The 22,681-nt window shown below is 34.1% G+C and overlaps 1 protein-coding gene across 1 annotated transcript in view; it reads left to right on the plus strand.

Moving 5' to 3' along the window:
* Positions 1–1,827: 1,827 nt before the first annotated feature.
* Positions 1,828–22,681, plus strand: part of LOC115217702 (solute carrier family 22 member 8-like) — a 122,266-nt gene continuing 101,412 nt past the window's right edge. The window contains exons 1-9 of the mRNA XM_036507386.1: positions 1,828–2,408; positions 8,478–8,686; positions 10,297–10,527; positions 13,762–13,964; positions 15,334–15,666; positions 16,200–16,334; positions 18,945–19,030; positions 20,280–20,400; positions 20,983–21,055. Of these exons, the coding sequence (XP_036363279.1) occupies positions 2,270–2,408; positions 8,478–8,686; positions 10,297–10,527; positions 13,762–13,964; positions 15,334–15,666; positions 16,200–16,334; positions 18,945–19,030; positions 20,280–20,400; positions 20,983–21,055 (1,530 nt within the window). The 5' untranslated portion in view covers positions 1,828–2,269. The remainder of the gene's footprint in view (positions 2,409–8,477; positions 8,687–10,296; positions 10,528–13,761; positions 13,965–15,333; positions 15,667–16,199; positions 16,335–18,944; positions 19,031–20,279; positions 20,401–20,982; positions 21,056–22,681) is intronic.

Here is a 22,681-nt window from a genome sequence, read left to right on the forward strand (position 1 = left end):
ACCTGGAAAGGCAGATACATGCCAACCGACAGCGTTGTAGGGCGCTGGACCGAGGGGCCGGTTAAATTGCTCGGGTCTGGTTTGGTCCAGACATCCAGGTGGACAACATATGGGGGAGGGGGAAGTCACGAGCAGGGTAGCCATTCTCACCCAGAAATGGGCAGAGAGAAAGCTGTCCCTGAAGGGTCGGGTGGAAGCGGCGAATGCATACATCGGTTCCGTTATCTACTGCCGCTTGACCGTCGTCCCTTACCCCACTCCATGCCTGATCTAGTTGGAGCGCTTGATCTTTCACTTTCTATGAAAGGGACGTGTTCCACTCCTCAGGCGGTCCATCTGGGTGAAGGACTGCGCATGCCGTAGCTAATGATGCGCACACATGCGCTGAGTCTGCGAAATTTCCAGCGTTTCCTTAACGGAGAGCGGGTGTGGTTGACGTTCCTCAAAAGGGAATTTCCGTAGCTCGTTTCATCGATGGAGCTACAGTCCTGGGTAAAGCACAGACAAACAACGGACACTTGGCATCTGGAGTGTCGGCAAGCACTCACGGCCTTCTGCCAGTCGAGTAACGCGTTTTGGTGGAATCTCCACTAGGGAATTCTATAGAGGATTAGTGGCGGGAAAGAGCGACAACGAACTCGAGGAAACTCTGCACGTCGAGAGAACTAACTCTGCTTTTCTGGAAGATCTATGAATAACTTCCAGAAATCACTGGCTTAGGAGTGCTACCAGGGAGGTCTGCCGGTTCGTGACAAGCGCTACAGACACGGAAGTGCTGTCAGATGGATCTGTCTGAGGTGTACACAGTGATAAAACCGTCCTGCATGCACTAGAGCAGTGTCCGTGCATTACTGACCTGTGGATCTTTCTTGAACAGCTGTTTTTACGTGTAGGATGGATCTGGTTACCAGCCGAGTCCATTGTGAGGATCACCTCACTGCCTTCTTTAGGCTGGGAGGGAAAGGCAGCTTTCCTCTGCTTGGTAGCTATCCCGAAAGAGGTAGTGTGTTAGACGAGGTTGAAAGGACTAAAGATAGACACTTTCCTCTTCATAGACTTTTTCAAGTTCCATTTGAAAAGGAAAGTGAGGTCAGAGTAGGAAGTACCGCCCCCAGTAAGTTTGTTGAAAGGTGAATGAATGTTGCGAAAATGGCTCGCGTGAATGGGCCTACTTAGAATATTCGTCTGTAAGCCGGAGTAGTTGAAGAGAAGAGGGGTATCTACCCGGCGTTCTCTTGGCAGTCGGGGTGACCAGGATGTGTGGTGTGCCCTTGATGGCCCTGGGTGGAACTCCCCCTACTGGGGAATTTTCTTGTTTAACTTTTTTAAACTGCTTTTTTATTGTTTACACGTTTTCTGTTTCAAACCCCACTTGTTCCTTGTTTTGTATTGTCCCTAATTGGTTTTGTCTTCGGCCCTTGTGGCCAATAAAGAAAGGCTTGCAAAATCATTAGCGTGTACATATAAAAGAATGAATTGTTAGCGTGTACATATAAAAGAATGAATTGTTATTATTAATAGTGGCTTGCTGACAGAATCGTGAGGGGAAAGAAATATACTTTCGTGTTGTGAAGACCTGGCAAGTTTTCCCCAAAACCTCAAATATTCAGTTAAAAGAATGTCTATATGATACGTGGTTCGAGAGTCAAACGAAGCGACACTTATAGTAATGATAATGGTGAACTTCGTGGTCATGTGTACTAGGTCTATATTTTGTAAGTAAAAAGCGATCAAGATAGTAATTTCAGAATATCGGCCGATTATGCTTCAACAAGGTCCGATTCTCAGACAGTTTCAGGCAAACAAAAGCAATCTTAAAAACAGTCTGCTTATTACAGTTATCAAGCATAACCTGAAAAACTTGTTTATCTTTAATATCAATTTCACTTCTGGCAAAGCGGGAAGGGCCTAGAATAAAAATTAAATTTTTATGTATTATTTCATATTCAATTTTTTATGTTTAGTCAGTAAAGCAATAGCTGTTTCACAGGAGTTAACATTGTTTTTGCTAAGCCAAACTTGATTTGTATTTGTGAAGATAATTTTGGTTTTAGGTTAATTTCAAAATGATATTCCGCTACATATATTTGTTAGAATAAATAATTTTACATTCGTGACATTCTATTTTTCATGGAACGCATTTAAAACATTATAAGCACCTAAAAAGATATAATTTACGTCCGCTGCTCACACACAAGAAAACACATACGTCATACGTAAACATGCAGGTGCACAGACGAACTGTCGAATACACATAAACGAAGACAAAATGAAATCTACCCAGGTGGATGTTGATGGAATCCTACGTTCTCTGGGACAAACCGGTTTTTTCCACACCAGTCAGTGCATCTTGATTTGTGCATCTCTACTTGTAGCATCGGCAAATAGTTTATTCTATATATTCTACGGTATGTATAAAATTTAGATACACGCATACACATACACAGATATATATACACACACATATCAAAATCTATCTATCGACCTATCTATTATCTATTTCTCTCTCTCTATATATATATATATAAGTGCGTGTGTGTGTGTGTGCGTTTGTATATATATATATATATATATATATATATATATATATATATATATATATATATATATATATATATATACATGTAAATATATATATACACATATATGCATTTATACATACATGTATATACATGCATACATGCATGCACAAATACACACTCGCACACGCACACACATGCACACACATACACACACATACATACACACACACACACATACATATATATATATATATATATTTGTGTATTTATATATTTATACAATTACACACAGATGCAGTCGTAGCTTTATGGTACGACGTTTGCTTCTCAACCACATGATTCTAGGTTTAGTACCACTACGTGACACCCTACGTTGCTGTAGTCTGCTAAAGCCCCTGGCCAATCAAAGACTTCTGAATGAATTCGGTAGGCGGAAGCTGAAAGAAAAAGCATGTCATACATGTATATGTGTGTTTGTGTGTGTGTGCGTGTGTGTGTGTGTGTGTGTGTATGTATGTGTGGGTGGGTGGGTGCGTGTGTGCATTTGAGCTTGCCAACCAGTGTTGGTTTGCTTACGCCCCTCGTAAATTAGTGGCTCGGCAAAATAACCTGGTGAAATATGTATATGTACTTGGCAGTTCGATCGACTAGAAACCCTCCATAGGTGTGCCCCAAGATGTCCGCAGTTCACTGACTGGATTAAAACATAGCGTTAAAAACAGTGGTAAAAAGCTTACTTTACAGCCACATGGATCCAGGTTCAGTCCCACAGCGTGGCATTTTGTGCAAGTCTCTTCTACTATAGCCTCGGGCCGAACAAAGCCTTGTGAGTGGATCTAGTAGACAGAAACTGAAAGAAACCCGTCGTATACATGTATGTGTATATTTGTGTCTGTGATAGACACCCCCCACCCCCCGCCATCATCGCTTGAGAACCACGAAATATTCCCTGTAGTATAATTCATCATTACTGAATAAAATCACCGATGCCATGTACTCATGTATTCATTAGTTACATTCAACTTTTAGGCATTTTAATCAAACTAGATAGGCAGACCGTTATACTCTAGGATTGACCATATTCCACCTAACACTTATATTCAAGCTTTATCACCCTCCTCTTGGTGTAATTTATTCCCTTGGAACTATACTTTCTATATTAACTTCCCATAATTCCTACTACACTATTTCCTCCTCTTGCTGTTATGTATAATGATATATAAAACCTAGCACTAAAATAGCTTCACAGAAGATTTATTGAAGATGGAATAATACTTGTGATGCCTTGGAAAATATTCTCTCAAAATCTTAAAAAATGTTTTTCGTAGCTACTGACTTGAATTGAGAATGGAGGAGGATGGTCGAACCATATAATTTCCCTTTCTCTAATAGTAGGCGAAATGTAACCTCATCTAACACTCCTGATGATGGAAGCAGTTATCTAAAATTTTGGATATGAATATCTATTTTTACAAGGATTAATGTACCCTGAAAAAAAAAACAACGAAAAACCAACGTTTAACCTTTGACATATTTACTTTATACACTCTACGCTAGACATCTTATTTACTTTATACACTATGCCATGCATATCTTATAATCTTTTAACACCGTTTTTAACCTAACCTTTATTAGTAAGTAGGTATATATCTTTTAATATGTTTATATATTTCTCATATATTTTTATAGATCCACATAATTTGTATATATATGTCAATTATAATTTGTATATATATGTCAATTATAATTTTAATATTTTTCACGTATCTGTAATTTTGAAATTTTTAGTATTGTTTCGATATTGAACTTTTTAATGAGAGATGCATTGAATATATTATAATACTCGTTTTGGCTAGGATAATATTGTAATGCTTTTGAGTTGTCAAACCTATCTGATTTCTCATCTTTAATTTGAAATATATATATACCTAATGTCTCAGGTTCAATACTTCAGCACTTCCCAACACTGTATTAATATATATGTGTGTGTGTAAATATATACTTCTATATATATGTGCATATATAAATATTATCCCTTATGGTGCTCAAGTTAAAACAAATATTATTCGAGAGATATTAAAACTAAGAGAATCATTCATCATAGATAATAAAAAAATATGATAATATTTTTTCTAGAAAAAAATTTGGAGTTGGTTATTCAACAACTAATAACGTTGGTAACATTATCTCTTCCTTTAATAGATATAAGCTCAATAAGTTTTACATTAAAAAATTAAATAATAACTCCAACAATAATAACGAGCAGAATTTAATAAATTGTAAATTGATTAATTCCCAGAAAGAGAGTAAACATGTAGACATACATTGAATTACTTATATAAGTTTAGCTAATTTTGAATACATATGAACCCTAATTTAGATTACTAATTATATACGTATAATTAGTAATAGTATAACGAGTATATATTAGCTGTAGATTATGTAGGTTATGTACATAACTAGAATAAGATTTAACTAAGAGGTTTATAAAATAAGCAAATAGATTGGAGAATATATAACAATTAGCGAACATAAAGCTTATTCTATGGATTGGCATAACGTTTTAATTTTACATAAATGTGAATTTAGAAATATTTCGAAGTAAATGCTGTATTACATCACGCTTATGTGTTACTTTCATCGTTAAAATACATATTTCTGTTTATTTTCCCTGTATTAATAATTTACGTAATATTTATAATTAATGGATTTTTTTTTTTTGCAATGCCAAATGTTTAGTTTAACAGATAAAATTTCAATTTACAACGTTATAATATATATTTCTACTTATTAGTCCTAAAATTGTTATTTACGTATTGATTTAAAGTGATCGAATTCTTGTAACACAAAATTTATGGTTAATTTTTAATTTGGTTCTAGTCTAATTTTAATTCCATTTAACTGACATAAATAAAATCAATAACGTTTTTACTTTTCATAAAAATCGGTAAATTTTATCTGATTATTTATTTAAATAAATTAACCACGTAAATTAATTTTTCCTTCATATATATTTTTTCCTATTTGTAGTCTTTTTTAAATTATCTCCCCTACACTGGAAATCGCTTAAAGAGTAATCGTATTCATTAATGAGAATTATCTCCCCTACATTGGAAATCATATAAATAGAGAACATAATTTCTTCAATAGCCTTGTTTAATTTGCGGAGTTAACTGGTATTCAACAATAAAAATGAGTTACACTTCTACATTTCTTAAATACTGTTGAATCTCATCGATTATTTCTAAATGTATAGTTACATTATAACGTCTTCCTTTATATTGTAAATTTATTTTATGTTATCTAGACTTGAAGAGTGAATATTTATCGTTGGATATAAGAAATATTAATTTATAACATTATCGATTTGGATATGATCGATTTGAATATAGGATCACGAAAAGCGCGTCGTCGTTTCTATGTGTATTATTAGTATAGTAATTTTTAGTACAATATTAATAATATATTTAAATTTATATTTTATTATAGATAATTTTTATATACATACATACATGCATACATACATACATACGTACATACATATATACATATATACATACACACATACATACTTCTAAAAAATATATATGCATACATATATATACTTACATATATATGTATATACATATGCCTATATCGGTACAGGAGTCATAAAACGTAAACAACACAAAATACGAAATGCGAAAACATAGAATACGAACTTTTTTGCAAACAACTAAAGAAAAAAAGAAAAAACAATGTAACATAAAGAACGACCATTCATCAGTTGTCGGCTGCTTTGTCTACTCCACATTTCGAGCAATTACTACAAGATGTGCCTTCGAGAAACAGTTGCTCCCGCAAAGCAAAATAAAATCTAGGATTTGCGGAGGGTCAAAGTGGTGCCCACGCTGCACCACTTGCCCTCACCTCTCCAACACCATCCTCCTCACTGGCACCCATCATCAACCCTATCATATCACTAACTCCTTCACCAACAAGTATCCTTTTTATAGCAAGAGAAATTAAATTTCCCATATTTATCAATTCAAAATGTACAAACAAAAGTAGAAAAGTGTTGAGTATCCACGAAAAATGTGTAAAACGAGGAAAATACGCTTCATTAAAAGGAATTTGTGACATCACAAAAGAAAACGGTGAATGGCTGTGCAGTGAGAATAGGTTCTATTATCTTCAAACTGAGAGCAAAGAACAGATTAGATATGTAACTGGAAAGGCAGCTATTTCCAAAACTATCCATCCATCAAAAAGAAGAAAAGTGTCCTTAATGCTAACTGCAACCAGATCAACTCCAGTGTCATCATCAAAAGACTGAAAGTGAATATCAAAAGCTTTGCTTCTCAATGTTTGTCGATTCATCTCTACAACTGGGTAGATTTGGGGTTTACTGACCAAAATATTCAATGCACATGATTATCAGAAGTTATGTGGTAGCCTGCAAGTTCATGAAAAAGCATTGAACTCTATAAAAATCTTTTGGAGTCGAGGACTATCAAAACTGGAAATTCCCAGAACAAATCAGAGTGCACAACGGATAATTAAGTGCCTTCAAGATCTTTATGATGTTTGTAAAAAGAAGGAGAAACTTCAACTTCAATTTATTTTATCTAAAAAACATATTAATTCTTTGTTATGCTTATAAATTTGCTAACATTCAGGACCCTTTTTCTTACACAGTTATTTAAAATTGGAATTAAACCTATAAAGTTAAAAATATGTATTATTTTTAATTATTTATATTATCGAATCTTGTAGTGGCCTCTGTCTTAAAATAGCCTAGTTTTGAACCTTTGCGTTGAGCAATTTCAATTCAGTAATCTTAAAAATGTATAAATACCCTTTTGTTCCACATCTCTCTTGCGTTTACAAAGATATAGGCAGCGGAAATACTGAAGTTTGAATCTAGTGCCACTTAGTTATTATAGTTTTAAAAGCCCATAGCTCTGAAACTACTTCAACAAGAAAGATGAAATTTCAGATATACCATTTCTGCATTGCATTGAGTCAGCACACCAAGTTTGGTAAAAATTTGAGCAAGTGTAATGAACACCACTAGAATTTTGCATGGTTTGGGTCCAAAGTGGTAATCCATTTCTTAAGATTGGGGTGACGGTTTTCTAACTAAAGCAAAATAAATGTTAGTTTCCTGACTTTTAGAAAATTATTCATTGCATTGAATAACAGTATAGAGTTATTGGTCTGTGAAAAAGTCATAACCCTAATGCAAATACACACACACACACACACACACATATATATATATATGTATATATGCATTTATAAGTATGCATATATATACATATGTATATATATGCATATATATATATGTATATGTGTATATATATATATATATGTATATATGCATTTATAAGTATGCATATATATACATATGTATATATATGCATATATATGTATCTCTCTCTTCTTATATATATATATATATATATATATATATACAAACATACATATATATATTTATATGTGTGGATGGGGGCACACCACCACGACTCTCACCTACAAAGGCAAGTTATCCAGAAACAAGCAAGAGCAATATCACTGGCTTCACCATGAGGCATGTGTTGATTTGAAGTTTCCTTCTCTTAGAGAGATGTCTAAGCAAAGACCAGGAGGTCTCTCATTCCCAGCTGTTGGATGACCATTGACTGGATGGCCATCCAGTGTTTGATAGTTTTTTGTCTTCATCCGGCAGAGTATCCAACCAAAACCATCCTGTTTATCAAACAGGCCCACTAGTGTTGCTGGTTTAGTTGCCATCGGCCTGAGCACGTGACAGTTTCTGCTGGGTTACATGTTACAAGTAGCAATACGAATGATTTGACACAAAATGCATACATAAGTATATAGATAAATAGACAGGCAGATAGACAGACAGACAGACAGGGTGTATGTATTTATATATACTTTACTTGGGCTTCTCTCCAACTTATTTTACAGCCATCACACCCGAATACAGATGTAACAATCTAACAGAATTTCAGCTGAATCAATACAATATATCAATCAATGAAGTAAGTCTAATATATGATAAATGCTCCATAGACATCATCAACAGCAATGAAGAGAGTACTACCAAACACCAAACTCTGGACTGCCTCAATGGTTATTACTATACCACTCCAGTGGATAAGTCTATAGTCTCACAGGTTGGTTGAATTCTATTACTGTATTAAACAATTGTTTTATTTCAGGATTTATTTATTTATTTGTCACAATTTCATGTCACCTCTGTTTTCTGTAAGAAACCTATGGACATCGTAAGTTTGTAAAACATAACTTTAAAAAAAAAATACAAATATCATAACATTTAACACTTTTCCATCGTGTATTAATGAATTAATAAAGCGATCATCATTTATTAAATGAACAGGTGAATATATTTATAAAGTAATAAAAACTATTTCATATAATTGTTTTCTTAGTGCTATATAATAGTAATTTTCATTAATTCTCTTTTCATTACACTGTTATCTTTTAAAAAATTTTACTAGACAAAACTATAAACAGACGACAGAACACTATGAGCTATGAGGTTAACGGAGCTGACTTACTGACATTGTCATTAGTCCTTACAATCAGATACATATAGCACTGTCAGAAGAATTAACCGTTTTTAAACAAACTTTGCCGAGGTTTTGGCTGGAACCTGCTTTAAGCATGCCACATAACCTCCCATACCTTTTTTTCATATTTTGAAACTTCCAAAAAATGTTTGCGAATTTGTTCTACACATGGGAATTCATATGACTATGCAAACACCATATTTTTCGATATCTTTCTCCCCCCACAAACATATTTAATGGTCCATTGCTGGAATTTCAACCAAATATTCGTACTGTCCGTTTTTTAAACTGTAATTTTTTCTATGGAAAAATTAGAAGAACAATTTATTTTTAAATTTCGAAAAGTTAAAAAAAAATATCTTAAAATTTCGAAAAAACTTTTTTAATAGTCGTATGAATTCCCGTGTGTAGAACACAAATTTTTAAAATAAGTTGTGAGGGATTATATGGAATGCTTAATGCAGAATTCTGCTGATGTTTCAACACTAAGAGGACACAAATATTTATATGAGATAGCAAAACAAATGTATAGAAGTTATTTTTTAATGCCTAAATAAAGACAAACATAGAAAAAAATTGTATTTACTCGTCAATAAATTATCCCCGTCGTCTTTCTAACACAGAAATAAATACCTATAATATATCAGAAGATCGGGGCCATTCTTTACCCCCGCAGGTTTGAGAGACCCCACACAAAGTTTATGTTTATAACGATAACTTCAGCTCAAAATAACGGTACATTTTTACTGTCAGAAATTAAATGCCAAGGAATAGAACTTGAAAAGGAGCATGTGTGCTAAGGAACATAATGAATCTTTAATTTTGCATATTTTTAGTTACTCAGCTTATTAATTTAGGGTTTCTAGTCGTAAGGTATAAATGACTTTTGCCCATATGATGCATGATAAAGAAGTTCGTAACAACATACAGATAAAATTTGAATTATTTATACACACCACTTAATCAAGTAATCCTAACTTTGTCTATACAGTATGTTTCAGAGGACGGGTTAATATGTGTATGTGAATATTGGTTGCTCTTTCACAACTTTACATCAAATATCACAAACTTACTTGGAGAAATTGCCTCCCTTAGAAATTATCTGTCATGAAAATGACATGCAGACAAAAGTTGAACTCTACACATTAATTAAGTAATTCTCTGTTCACTTTAAATTATGCTTGTTTTTACAGTGGGACTTGCTCTGCAACAGCGTAGGATTGGCTGAATCAACTCAGACTTTTTACACTTTTGGTCAAATGGTTAGTGGTCTGTTAGCACCATGTTTGATAGAAAAATTCGGACGAAAATCTATGAGAGTGACAAGTCATATCTTGCTGTTAATTTTCAACTTAATCGCCGCATTTTCTCCGTATTATTGGTTGTTTACAACTATGAGATTTTTTATTGGAGGAGCTCGTGAGGTAATGCCTTTATACTCCTTCCTAACACATGCATTCACTGAGACACTCGCTGACTCTGACATATATATGTACATTTATGTTTGATTGTATTGCATATACAGAGTACAAAGACACATGCATACGTACATATATACAATATATACTAAACTACACACACGCGCACACATACAAAAACACACACGAATATATATATATATATATATATATATATATGTGTGTGTGTGTGTATGAATGTATGCATGTATATATATATGTACATATGTGTGTGTATGTATGTATGTATATGTATATATCTATATCTATCTATCTGTATATATATATATATGTATATATATATATATAATATATATATATATAGAGAGAGAGAGAGAGAGAGAGAGAGGATGTTCTGGTTAAACTTTACTAATTTTTAAGTGTCCTTTGTATTTCAGGCACAGCTTGCGGTATTGGTGAACATCCAACGGCATTGGAGGGAATCAAGTTTAAAGATGGTGAGAGCGTAAGGATTAAAGTTGTTGAGAAAAAGTTAGCTGTCATGGAGGACTGGAGGCCATCTGAATATTGGAAAAGATTTACCTGTATTAAGATGATTCGAACTGGGTATCAAAATGCTGTAAACGCTGTGAAGGCATTAAGATGTACTATGGAAACCGTGGAAATAAAGATCCCTCAAAATGTAAAGGTCTTTGGGTGTATCTACAGTAAGGATGACGTCATGTCGCCCCGCATCTTTGAACAGAGCTTTAGGTTCAATTCAGACCTGAGAAAGGCACCGACCATTCTGCCTGCAACACTAAGGCCGAGATCAAGGAAGTCAAGATCAAGGAGGTGCTCGAAGATCTTCCCAGGGACACAGTGAGGTATGCATCTGCCAGTTTCTGGAGCCGCCATGCGGCCATGGTGGAAGCTGAAGGCGGCTGTTTTAAGAAACTGCTATCTCTCAGCAATAATCTATCTAGTTGATATTTTTTGATTATTTAAAATAATTTTAACTTTAGATGGGATATTGATATCTTTTCGTTTTATGCTGTCAAATTTGGCCCGAACACCCTATACACACACACACGCACACACAAAGAGAGAGAGAAAGAGAAAGACAGAAAAAAAGAAGAAGAGGAGGAGGAGGAAGAAGGAGGAGGAGGGAAGAAGAAGAAGAAGAAGAAGAAGAAAAGAAGAAGAAGAAGAAATAAGGAGAAGGAGAGAAGAAGAAGAAGAAGAAGAAGAAGAAAAGAAGAAGAAGAAATAAGGAGAAGGAGAGAAGAAGAAGAAGAAGAAGAAGAAGAAGAAGAAGAGAAGAAGAAGAAGAGAAGAGAAGAAGAAGAGAAAAGAAGAAGAAGAAGAAGAGAAGAAGAAGAGAAAAGAAGAAGAAGAGAAGAGAAGAAGAAGAAGAAAAGAAGAAGAAGAGAAGAAGAAGAAGAAGAAGAAGAAGAAGAAAAAGATTATAGTAATTGAACTTTCAACTTTCTTTGGTTTTCATGTTTCATATATAATTTCATTGAAGGGCCCATCCTTTTGTAGGATCAATGTTTATGGAAATTAGAAGTGGTGTAAACGAGTTTGTCGAGGGAGGGAATAGATGGTTATGTATAGAGAGTGATAGAAATGTAGAGAAAGACGGTAATTATCAATAGGTAAAAATAGAGTAAAAGGGTTGTTGAAGTTCATGTTCGTTTGGCAGCAATCACTGGCTTTATTAAATTTAACATGTGAGATTATTGTTTGCTCACAAGGAAAGAAAATGAAAACTCTGTTATATACATAGATTCTCCAACCAACCTCAAAATTTAGTAAGACACCTTATTAAGACCATATCACTAAGTCTCTCCGTTTCATTATCAAATAAGTCTGTAATCAACGAAATATCAACTATATACAATGAAACACATTAGCGGTTATAAAGGAAAGACCAACACATAAAGATATTAAAGCAACAATAAACATTAAAAGAAAGGTTTGCTGATTCAATTTGCCCTTCAACAGACAAAACACTTATATGTGGCTCATTTTTCAAAATTCTTGTCGAAATATAATTTTCTACAACTAAGATCTTTGAAATCATGTTGTTACATATAGACACCATATATGAAAACCACAATCATATACCCAATCCTATCAACTGAAAATGCAATACCATTCATCCTACTTTCTAAAAAAGAAGGTACCTCTTTGATATCATAATTTATAGAGCGAGAGTAATCATCAGCACGGAAACAGCTACAGTAATATATATATATATATATATATATGTGTGTGTGTGTGTGTGTGTGTGTGTGTGTGTGTGTGTGTGTACCTATTAAACAATTCATTATCAATTATCATTGATCTATTAAACAGTTCATTATGACATACTGTTAATACACGCACACATTTCGTAATCTAAATAGGAAATCGACACTTCACTGAACATTCATTATCATTGAAATACGAAACCTTTCTATATAACACACATACATGCATACATACATACATACATACATACATACATACATACATACATACATACATACATACATACATACATACATACATGCAGGCATGCTTGCATACATACGTACGTACATACATACATACATTTTCATAGCCTTTGGCGAATTTTTGTTGGAATTTTCCTGTAATTCTCTTTCGGTCAGTCTCATTTAAAGTAAGTTAAATTAATAGTGATCAAGAATATAGATTCTCTGGGGAATCAGTAGAAGAAATTCAAAATAGAGAGAGACAAGTAAAAATATTACAGAACCATTAGTAGTTTTCCAAATGATGATTGATATTAATATAGTCCAGTCTTCTGAACATCAGTATACGAATAAACAGCGTGCTCAGATTTGGGAAAATTCATTGCCAGTGATTATAAATTGGTAGAGAACACATATCTCTTAGTAAAAATTGAACTTTCTTCAATAAGTACAAAGAAATTTACAAATAATCGTGAAATATTTCCAAAGGCTTATATTTTTATCTGCAAAAGAAAGACAGCAGTCCATCCTTCTTCCATAACATTTATGTACTGCCGATCAACGTATGGAGTAAAACAGTATCAGTTCGATTAACCTTCAACTCTTGAAATATAAATATATTTTTAATGAAACACATAACATTAATTCTATGAAATAATGTTCCACATTAATATTTCGATGATATCAAATATATATTGTTATGTAACACCCTGAATTATCCACACTATTTAATCTTCTTTCAATGTTTGAAATTTTCTTTACAATTTTGTTCCCTTTTCAGCTATATTTTCTTAGCTCCCTTGCTCTGGTATGCGAGCTATACCCACAGGAAAAACGTATCATTATGTCTGGTATATTTATGTGTACCTGGGGACTCTTTGGTTCTTCTCTTGGGTTGATAGCCTACCTGTTAAAAGATTACAGTTGGAACATGTTATTCCTGTTTAATACTGTCATCTCAGGATACTTTCTAGTGGATTTCTTGTAAGTACTATTTACCCACATTTCTTGGGAGTATTTTAAATTTCCTTCAAAACAACTTGAAAATCTTGCATATCCAGTTTAGTTTCGCTACTAAACCCTCTACTTTTCTATTTTTAACACTGTTTCTTTGATAAACCCTATCGACATTACTCTAATCTCTCTTTTTAAAAACGCCCACCACCTGTTGTTGACGAACCTTCCCCTGTCAACTTCTCCTTAACTAATTTGTTGACCCAGACCCTGTAAACCATACGTGCCGGAAACGACATGTTCAGTTTCCAGTGCCCGGGTCCTAACCTATGCGTCTTATCTATATCGACCGTACAAATTACAATTTTATGGTCTGAATAGGCAACCGTTTAAAAAGTGGGCATCCTACACTATTGCTATCTATTTCCCTATGGAAAATGCTATCTATATTCGATCTAGATGACCCTAAGAAGTTGATCCAGTTCCACACTTGTGCGTTAGGGAAATCTCGTCGGTACCTGTCATCATCACCCTCCATCGTTACCCCACCTCTACACATTCCCACCCCACTCCCATATACCCCACCCTTACTTCACCCCCACCTTCACCTCTCCCACACCCCAACACCGCCATACCAAACACCTCCACACCACACACCACCACACCACGCACCACCATTACCACACCATCCCGCACACATTTGTACTGATCACTTTCCAGCACCCACACACCTACACATGCACACACACACACGTCAAGGTCACCATCCCTCTTTCATATGCACACACACGCGCTCACATACCTACGCACGCGCACCTTCATTTTGGGATCACCAATACTTTTTTCATTTCCCCTTCTTCCTAGCTCTCCTGTCTGACCACCCCTGCCCGGCATTCGCCATGAATGATCGCTAGCCACTAAACCTTTTTTTATTTTCTCTCTCCGCTTATTTCTGTGTTCTTCTCTGTTGAAGAGCATATGCTCGAAACGTAAAAGTCTTTCTCACTTCCCGAGCGTTAAACTAATACATCTGTTTGTAGTTTGCACACCCGTCTTCGTCTTTTGTTATGTTTTTCTTTTGTAAATTCCATTGTAAATTCCAACTATATATATATATATATATATACACATGCATGTATGTATATACATATATATATATACATGCATGTATGTATATACATAATATATATATATACATGTATGTATATATATACATATATATATATACACATGCACATACACGCACATACACACACACACACACACAAACACACACACACACATATATATATATATATACACACGTATTATAAATGTGCACATGGCCTCAAACACTCATTTACTTTAGAATATCTGCCCAGACAATTATTAGCTTATATTTACGTTATTATGCTTGCAGTTTCCTGAAGGAATCTATCCGTTGGCTATTTGCCAACTCGAAAGTAAAAGCAGCCGAAAAAATTATCAAACAAGCAGCAAAACAGAACAAAGTCGACTTTGATAATATCTGGAGCATGACTTCAGAAAATACTTCGCAAGAAGTTGATGGACACATGAAAGAAACCACACTTGAGTGCCGAAATGGTAACTCCAAAGTCCAACAAGATGTCACAAATGTTGTCCAACATAAACAACTACAAACCGAAAAGGAATCCTCACTGCCTGTCAAGTTACTTGCTATCTTTAAATCACCTTATCTGAGGAAAGTAACCATCGTTGTGTCTATAGAACGGTAAGTTTCACTGTCTTATTCTTGATACTATTGTAATAGTTACCATTATATCTTCAGAAGAATAATCAAGGGTATGACTTTTATTAAAGTAACTTTGATTGTGCTTGAATATCAAAATAGACAATATATATTTTTGTTTCATGATTAGAAAGTATGTTATATGAGACTTGCTTTCCTAAAGAATATTAATGAAGTGAGATATATCTATGAAAACGGTGTAAATTATTTCTCTATAAATTTGACACGTTGTTTGTTTAAATTCTTTTATCACTCTATTATCCACAAGCTGTTGATTAGTATTAAACTGATTTACATGCAGTCATTTACATTTACATTTGTTTTCTTAAGTTAATCTTGAAAATATCCTCGTCAGTTTATAGCCTTAACTTTTCCTTGAGGCAATATTCCCTTAATCACAAACATTCATAGTCAGAAATATATATATATCAGACCTATTACATAAAGCATGGTTAAAATGTCTACAATCCATATTAGTAGAGTAAGTTAACAGTGTTTGTTTCTTTGGTTTACAGTGCTGTAAATGTAGGTTCATGGAACAGTGTTTTTCAAATGATGGAAGTTTTTGCTGGCAACATCTATCTCAACTCTTCTGTGGTGGCCTTATTTGATGTATTTGCTAATGGAATTTACTCTGTGCTAGCAAGAAGGTAATTGATATGTACTATTAACATAATTTGAGGGAATGGAGAAAGTCGACTGACTCGTATATTAAGTCAAAGGCCACTCGGTTCTTTACTTACGTTGTTCGACATTCTGGATTTTATAGAGCAAAGTTTATTTACATCACATAGATTTAATTGGAGTTCTTACAGTGATAGAAAACCCATCAGTTTCATTAACGATCGGTTTTCTGTAAGGGTTTCAGAGTTTGTATTCTGGGTAACACACACACACATATATGTATATATATATATATATATATACATACATGCATACATACATACATACATACATACATACATACATACACATACATACATACATACACACATACATACATACATACATACATACATACATACATACATACATACATACATACATATATCGCTCGTATTAAGTATATAACTTTGATACAATAGAGCACACAATATAAATTCAGTATATAATATTCTCATTGAATATATTTAACTAAAGCTTTATATATATATATATATATATATATATATATATATATATATATATATATATATATATATATATATATATATATATATATATATATACATACATGCATGCACTATATATTTATGCATCGTTATACATGCATATACATACAGATATATATACATATACATACGTATATATACCTACACACATACACATACACACATATATATAAACTTTCAGCTAATGAATATATATATATGTATATGTATGTGTATATATATGTATGTATGTATGTATGTATGTATGTATGTATGTATGTATGTATGTATGTATGTATGTATATACCAGAGTAATCACATAAATGCGAAACAAGGTGGAAAAAATAGTACTCGAATACCAGTTTAATATGTGTTATTATATAGCACCAAAAATATCATTAAAAATGTTACTCAATTTCACGGTCCCGTTCGTCTGACCTTTTTGTTTAGAATTCTAAACGCTGAGTAACAGTTTTTGTGATATTTTTGTTGCTTTTTGATAAAGTATACATAAATGTATACATACATACATACATACATACATACATACATACATACATACATACATACACATACACACACACACACACCACACACACACACACCACACACACACACCACACACACACCACACACACACACACATATATATATATATATATATATATATATATATATATATATATATGTGTGTGTGTGTGTGTGTGTAAGGTATTTGAGGACATACATTTTTGGGGTCATTGCTGTATTTTTTTCTAACTCTGTATAATCTTCGTTTCAGAAAATAATTATGACAGATCTTCAGCTTACTCAAAAAATGAAGTGGCATGCTGTTACTGTGGTTATAAAGGCTGATCATAGCCATTTAGAAATATCTCGATTTTTAAAAGTTGTCAGATCTTTCATCTACAAAGTTTGTAAGGGGTTAGAGACTGAAGATGGAAACGTATCACCAGTATCAAAGCATAAAAAGAATTCTAAACGCTGTGAAATCATGAGAACATCTAAATGTATCCAGTAAGTTCAACAGACCATTGAGTACAATCCCAGAAAGTTTATGAGGTCAGTTGCAAAATATCTCCATGTATCAGAAGTAGCAGTCAGAAATGTTGTCCACGAAGACATAAGATATAAGTTTTATATGATGAGGAAAGATCAATTTGTCAGAAAAAGCAAAAGAAAATCACTACATCAGATATAAAAAGCTCTTAAACAAGCTGAAAAATCCAACAGAAAAAGATTTGATTTGGTTTTTCTCAAATGAGAAAAACATCGGCCAAAATTTAACAGAAAAATGACAGATGGTTATGTTCAGACCCTTCTGAAGTTCCAAGTGTCATGCATACAAAATTTCCTGCAACTGTCATGGTTTTAGGGTTGTCAGCAATGAAGGACATGTGATGCCTTCTTACTTCTTTCCACAAGGCCCTAGAGTTAACTCTGCCACCTACATTGAGCTCTTGGAAATAATCGTTAAACCCTGGGCAGACAGTGTATGCAATAGAAGGCCATATATGCACTATCCACATGGCTCTGGTAACACATGATCACATAATCCCTAACGTTTGCCCTTCTTAGTCCCCAGATCTCAATCCATTTGACTATTATACGTGGAGCATTGTTGAGAGAGAGGTCATTGAACACGCCCATAACACCAAAGATACTTTGAAAGTTGCCATGATCAGAGTAATGTCCAAAATGAACCAGGACCACTTTGTTTGAGCAGGTAGATGATTTAGATCTCATATAAAAGCAGTTGTTGAAGCTGAAGGTGGCTTTATTGAATACCATTATAGAACAGAAGGTTTATTTCTATCCTCATAGCATTTTTTTGATAAATAAAGTTATCTGTTATTATATATGATTTTTTTTTTATCTGTTATATATCTGTTTTTTTTTATAAATATAAATCTGTCCTCTCAAATATCTTACGCACCCTATATATATAAACTTCCATCTGATGAAGATTTATATATGTGTGTGTGTATGTATATATGTATGTATATATGTCTGTATATATATATATATATTATATATATATATATATATATATATATATATATATATATATATATATATATATTTACTGAAACGGTTTTTCTTTCTTAGATTCGGTCACAAAATATCCCTACAAAGTTTAAAGATACTTTCTGCCACGTGTGTCATCTCTGTTTCGCTGATAAAAATATTGGCAGGTAATATCAAGCATATATATTCTATATTTGTAGCATGTTTTTCATTTTTTTTTCTTTAACAACCTTGTAATCACTTTATTCATCCTACTATTTACTTACCTGCAATAGTGTTTTATGGTATCTCACTCAGGTAGTAGGATTAACATCCACTTGGTTGTCATAGCGATATCGAATTTTCTGCGTTCACCCATGAAAACGGGGCGATACTCTGCAGTTTTAATTGTCTATTTCTAACATCAGAAGGGAATATATGAGCCCACAACTGTAACATAGTAAAAAAAATCCTTCCTTCCAAGTGCCGCGGTAAATATCGACATCAGTCATATTAACTATCTGAAATTTGGTCGAACAAAAGTATACATGAATGTTTAGCAGTGTAGCACGTGTCTGTAATGGCACAGTATAGGCAAACTATGCACCCTTCTTTCTCTATCTTTCTCTCACTTTATCACTATCTCTTTCTTTCTTTCGTTGGATTATTATTCATATAATTTCATAACGATACCAATGTTACTGTCTATACTCAATACTCTCTGTTACATTCCAGTTTAATACAATCTAATACTATGTAACCGACAGTACTACAATGTGCCAATATCTCAGATTTTATAGTTGCTTTTCAAATATTGTGGTTATCAAAATATTCATTTCTCATTTACGCAACTTTCACTTTCAAAATTATAGTTTCATATCACTAAAATAAAGACTGATTCAGTTCTTACAGTTTTCCTTTTCCAAAGTCGCCTAAACCATTTATCCAGCTTGTCACTCTATCCCCATTTATTGCTAACAGGTTTCATTAATTTCCTGGGTCCAAAAGGCATTCAAGACCTAAGGTACGATGGTTTTTCAAAATTTCAGCTGACATTCCTGTAAAACTGGCTGAACGCCAAGTTGCGATGAATAGAAGTTTCTGTTATTTCTCTAACACGTTTAATTCAAACATGTCAGAGAAACGAGAACCACAATGTAGAGTGGCTACTGCAACGCATGTCGCTGATCTTTCTCTGTGGCAGCATTATCGCAATCATTACCACGGCTCAGTCGCCCTCTTGTTTTAGGGTCAATATGATTATTAAATATTCACCTAAAATGAATGGCCTTTGCCTATGTTAGAAATCACCATTGTTTGTTATTTTGTTGTTATTATTATTATTGGTATTGGCACACCTTATATTGGTTTCATCGAATTCTTGCCTAAATACTAAGGCTTCTTTCATCGCTAACGTACGTTTTTTTTTTCTTCTAGAGAGCAGTAAAACAATGGAATATGTCATTCTCGGTTTGTATGTTTTGGCCGCCGCTGGACTGAATGCTGCTTCCTGTGGTGATTACATTTACACCTCAGAACTCTATCCTACACAAATAAGGTACGAAACCACTGGTAATAAATGTTTCTGTAGAAATGGCAAGATGCCTACCTTTGTTTTTATATGGCTCAGAACCTGGGAATTAAATTTGGAATTCAAAATTGAAATAAAGTTTAACTGAGTCTCAAATTCATATTAAAATAGATAAATACATTTCCATAATTTAAATTGTAGTTCGTATCTCAGTTTTATTTTAATTAACTAATTGCATATTTATACTTTCCTAAGTCGTGTCGTCCCCTAAACTTACTTAATTTCATTTCTTGTAAAACTTTTGATTTTATCAATTTGAAGTTGAAAGACCTGTATTCTACTAATTTAGGAATGAGAGAAGTTTGAACTAGTAAAGCTCATTGCCGAAATTTAATTGCTGTTTGGAGACATTAGGAAACTGGATTTTGGAGACAGGGTAGAAACAATGTAATCGTTGTTACATTTAAAAACAAGTTAAACAAACGAGACATTTTCTGTAGAGTGTAACCCCTTGTTCTACCTTTTATAGCTTAGTGTATCTGAAGTATTTGTCGATTTATAAATTCTTATTAAACATTGTTTATCGCCGTAAATCTCTTGTGATTGTAGAAGTGTTGGAAGTGGTTTTGTTACAACTTTTACACGCCTTGCATGCATGGCATCACCTTTCCTCAAACTCGTGGTAAGTAAATGTCCTTTCTATCGAATCTAAACTTTAAAAATATTCAAATACATGGTTTTAATTACTAAGACTGTTATCAATGATTTTCATTATATAACACATGCTACTCCATACATATATAGTGGTATCAAAGTTTCTCGCTAACACTATTCGTTTCACCCTCTAGATATTTGCATATCTGTTGAAAATGTGTTCCAGAAAACATACAAAGTGCATTCCAGAGGTTTTGCGAGATTTTCAAGAGGGGCACTTATGTATTTCAAAGAAACACAAAATTCTAATGCCCTTCAATCTAGGATCCCCTGCACTTGTTTTAGAGCTCCATCTACTTCGTAAAGTCCACGGCTGTGTGGTAAGTAGCTTGTTTACCAATCACATGGTTCCGGGTTCAGTCCCACTGCGTGGCATCTTGGGCAAGTGTCTTCTACTATAGCCTCGGGGTGACCAAAGCTTTGTGAGTGGATTTGGTAGACGGAAACTGAAAGAAGCCCGTCGTATATATGTATATATATGTATGTGCGTGTATGTTTGTGTGTCTGTGTTTGTCCCCCTAGCATTGCTTGACAACCGATGCTGGTGTGTTTATGTCCCCGTTACTTAGTGGTTCGGCAAAAGAGACCGATAGAATAAGTACTGGGCTTACAAAGAATAAGTCCCGGGGTCGAGTTGCTCGACTAAAGGCGGTGCACCAGCTTGGCCGCAGTCAAATTGACTGAAACAAGTAAAAAGAGAGAAAAAAAAAGAGAGATAGTATTCCTCTAAAGTGAAGGTGTCCAGGATCCTTGTCACAGTCTCCTTCATCTTCTTAATGTTTACAAAATGACTTTTCTTTACGTTTTCCTTCAGCAACTAAAAATCACAAGGAGCAAGGTCTGTACTGTAAGGTGAGTGAGGGAAAGTTTTTTTATGCCCATCCCTGTCACAGATGATTACTGTATTGGAATTGTGAACTGGTGTATTGTCCTGATGCAAGGGCCACCGACCCGAGTGGAAGAGCTCCGGCATTTTGCGAGAAATCTTTTTCTGAACTCTCAAAACCTCCTCAAAAATACTCTTTGTTGACTCTCTGGCCAAAGGGACCACATTGGATATAAATGATGTCCTAGCTGTCGAAAAAGGGGATCATCATGAGCTTTCCGGTGGATTTGTTTTGCCTATACCCTTGTGCCAGCGAAAAACAGATGCTTGACCCACAAAAGTTGACCCTTAAGCAGTCTGGAACATTTCACATGTTTGCATAGCGTCTTTTCCCAGTTTAATAGAAAAATTTATTAGAAAGCAAGCTTCCAAATTGTCTTCAGGCCCCGACTGCATTCTGCAAACTAGTCAGCAGTGACAAGCATTCTTTAGTAGGGTGTGTGTTCAGAGTACTGTAACAGCTCTTTCTCTCTCTCATTCTCTCCCCCTCTCTCTCTCACTCATTCTCTCCCCCTCTCTCTCTGTTAGTATTCTTTATTTCTATAATTTTTTCTCTCGCGAAAGGAGTTTTCTCTTACGAAAGCAGTTTTCTCTTCCTAAAGTGACATTTCTGTCACCTATCAATCTATCTATTTCTTTATTTCTTTATCTCTCTCTCTCTCACTTGCACATTCATTACGTTTATTTGTTTTTTCTTTCAATATTTAT

The sequence above is a fragment of the Octopus sinensis genome, linkage group LG11 (assembly GCF_006345805.1).
Source record: "Octopus sinensis linkage group LG11, ASM634580v1, whole genome shotgun sequence".
NCBI lineage: Eukaryota > Metazoa > Mollusca > Cephalopoda > Octopoda > Octopodidae > Octopus > Octopus sinensis.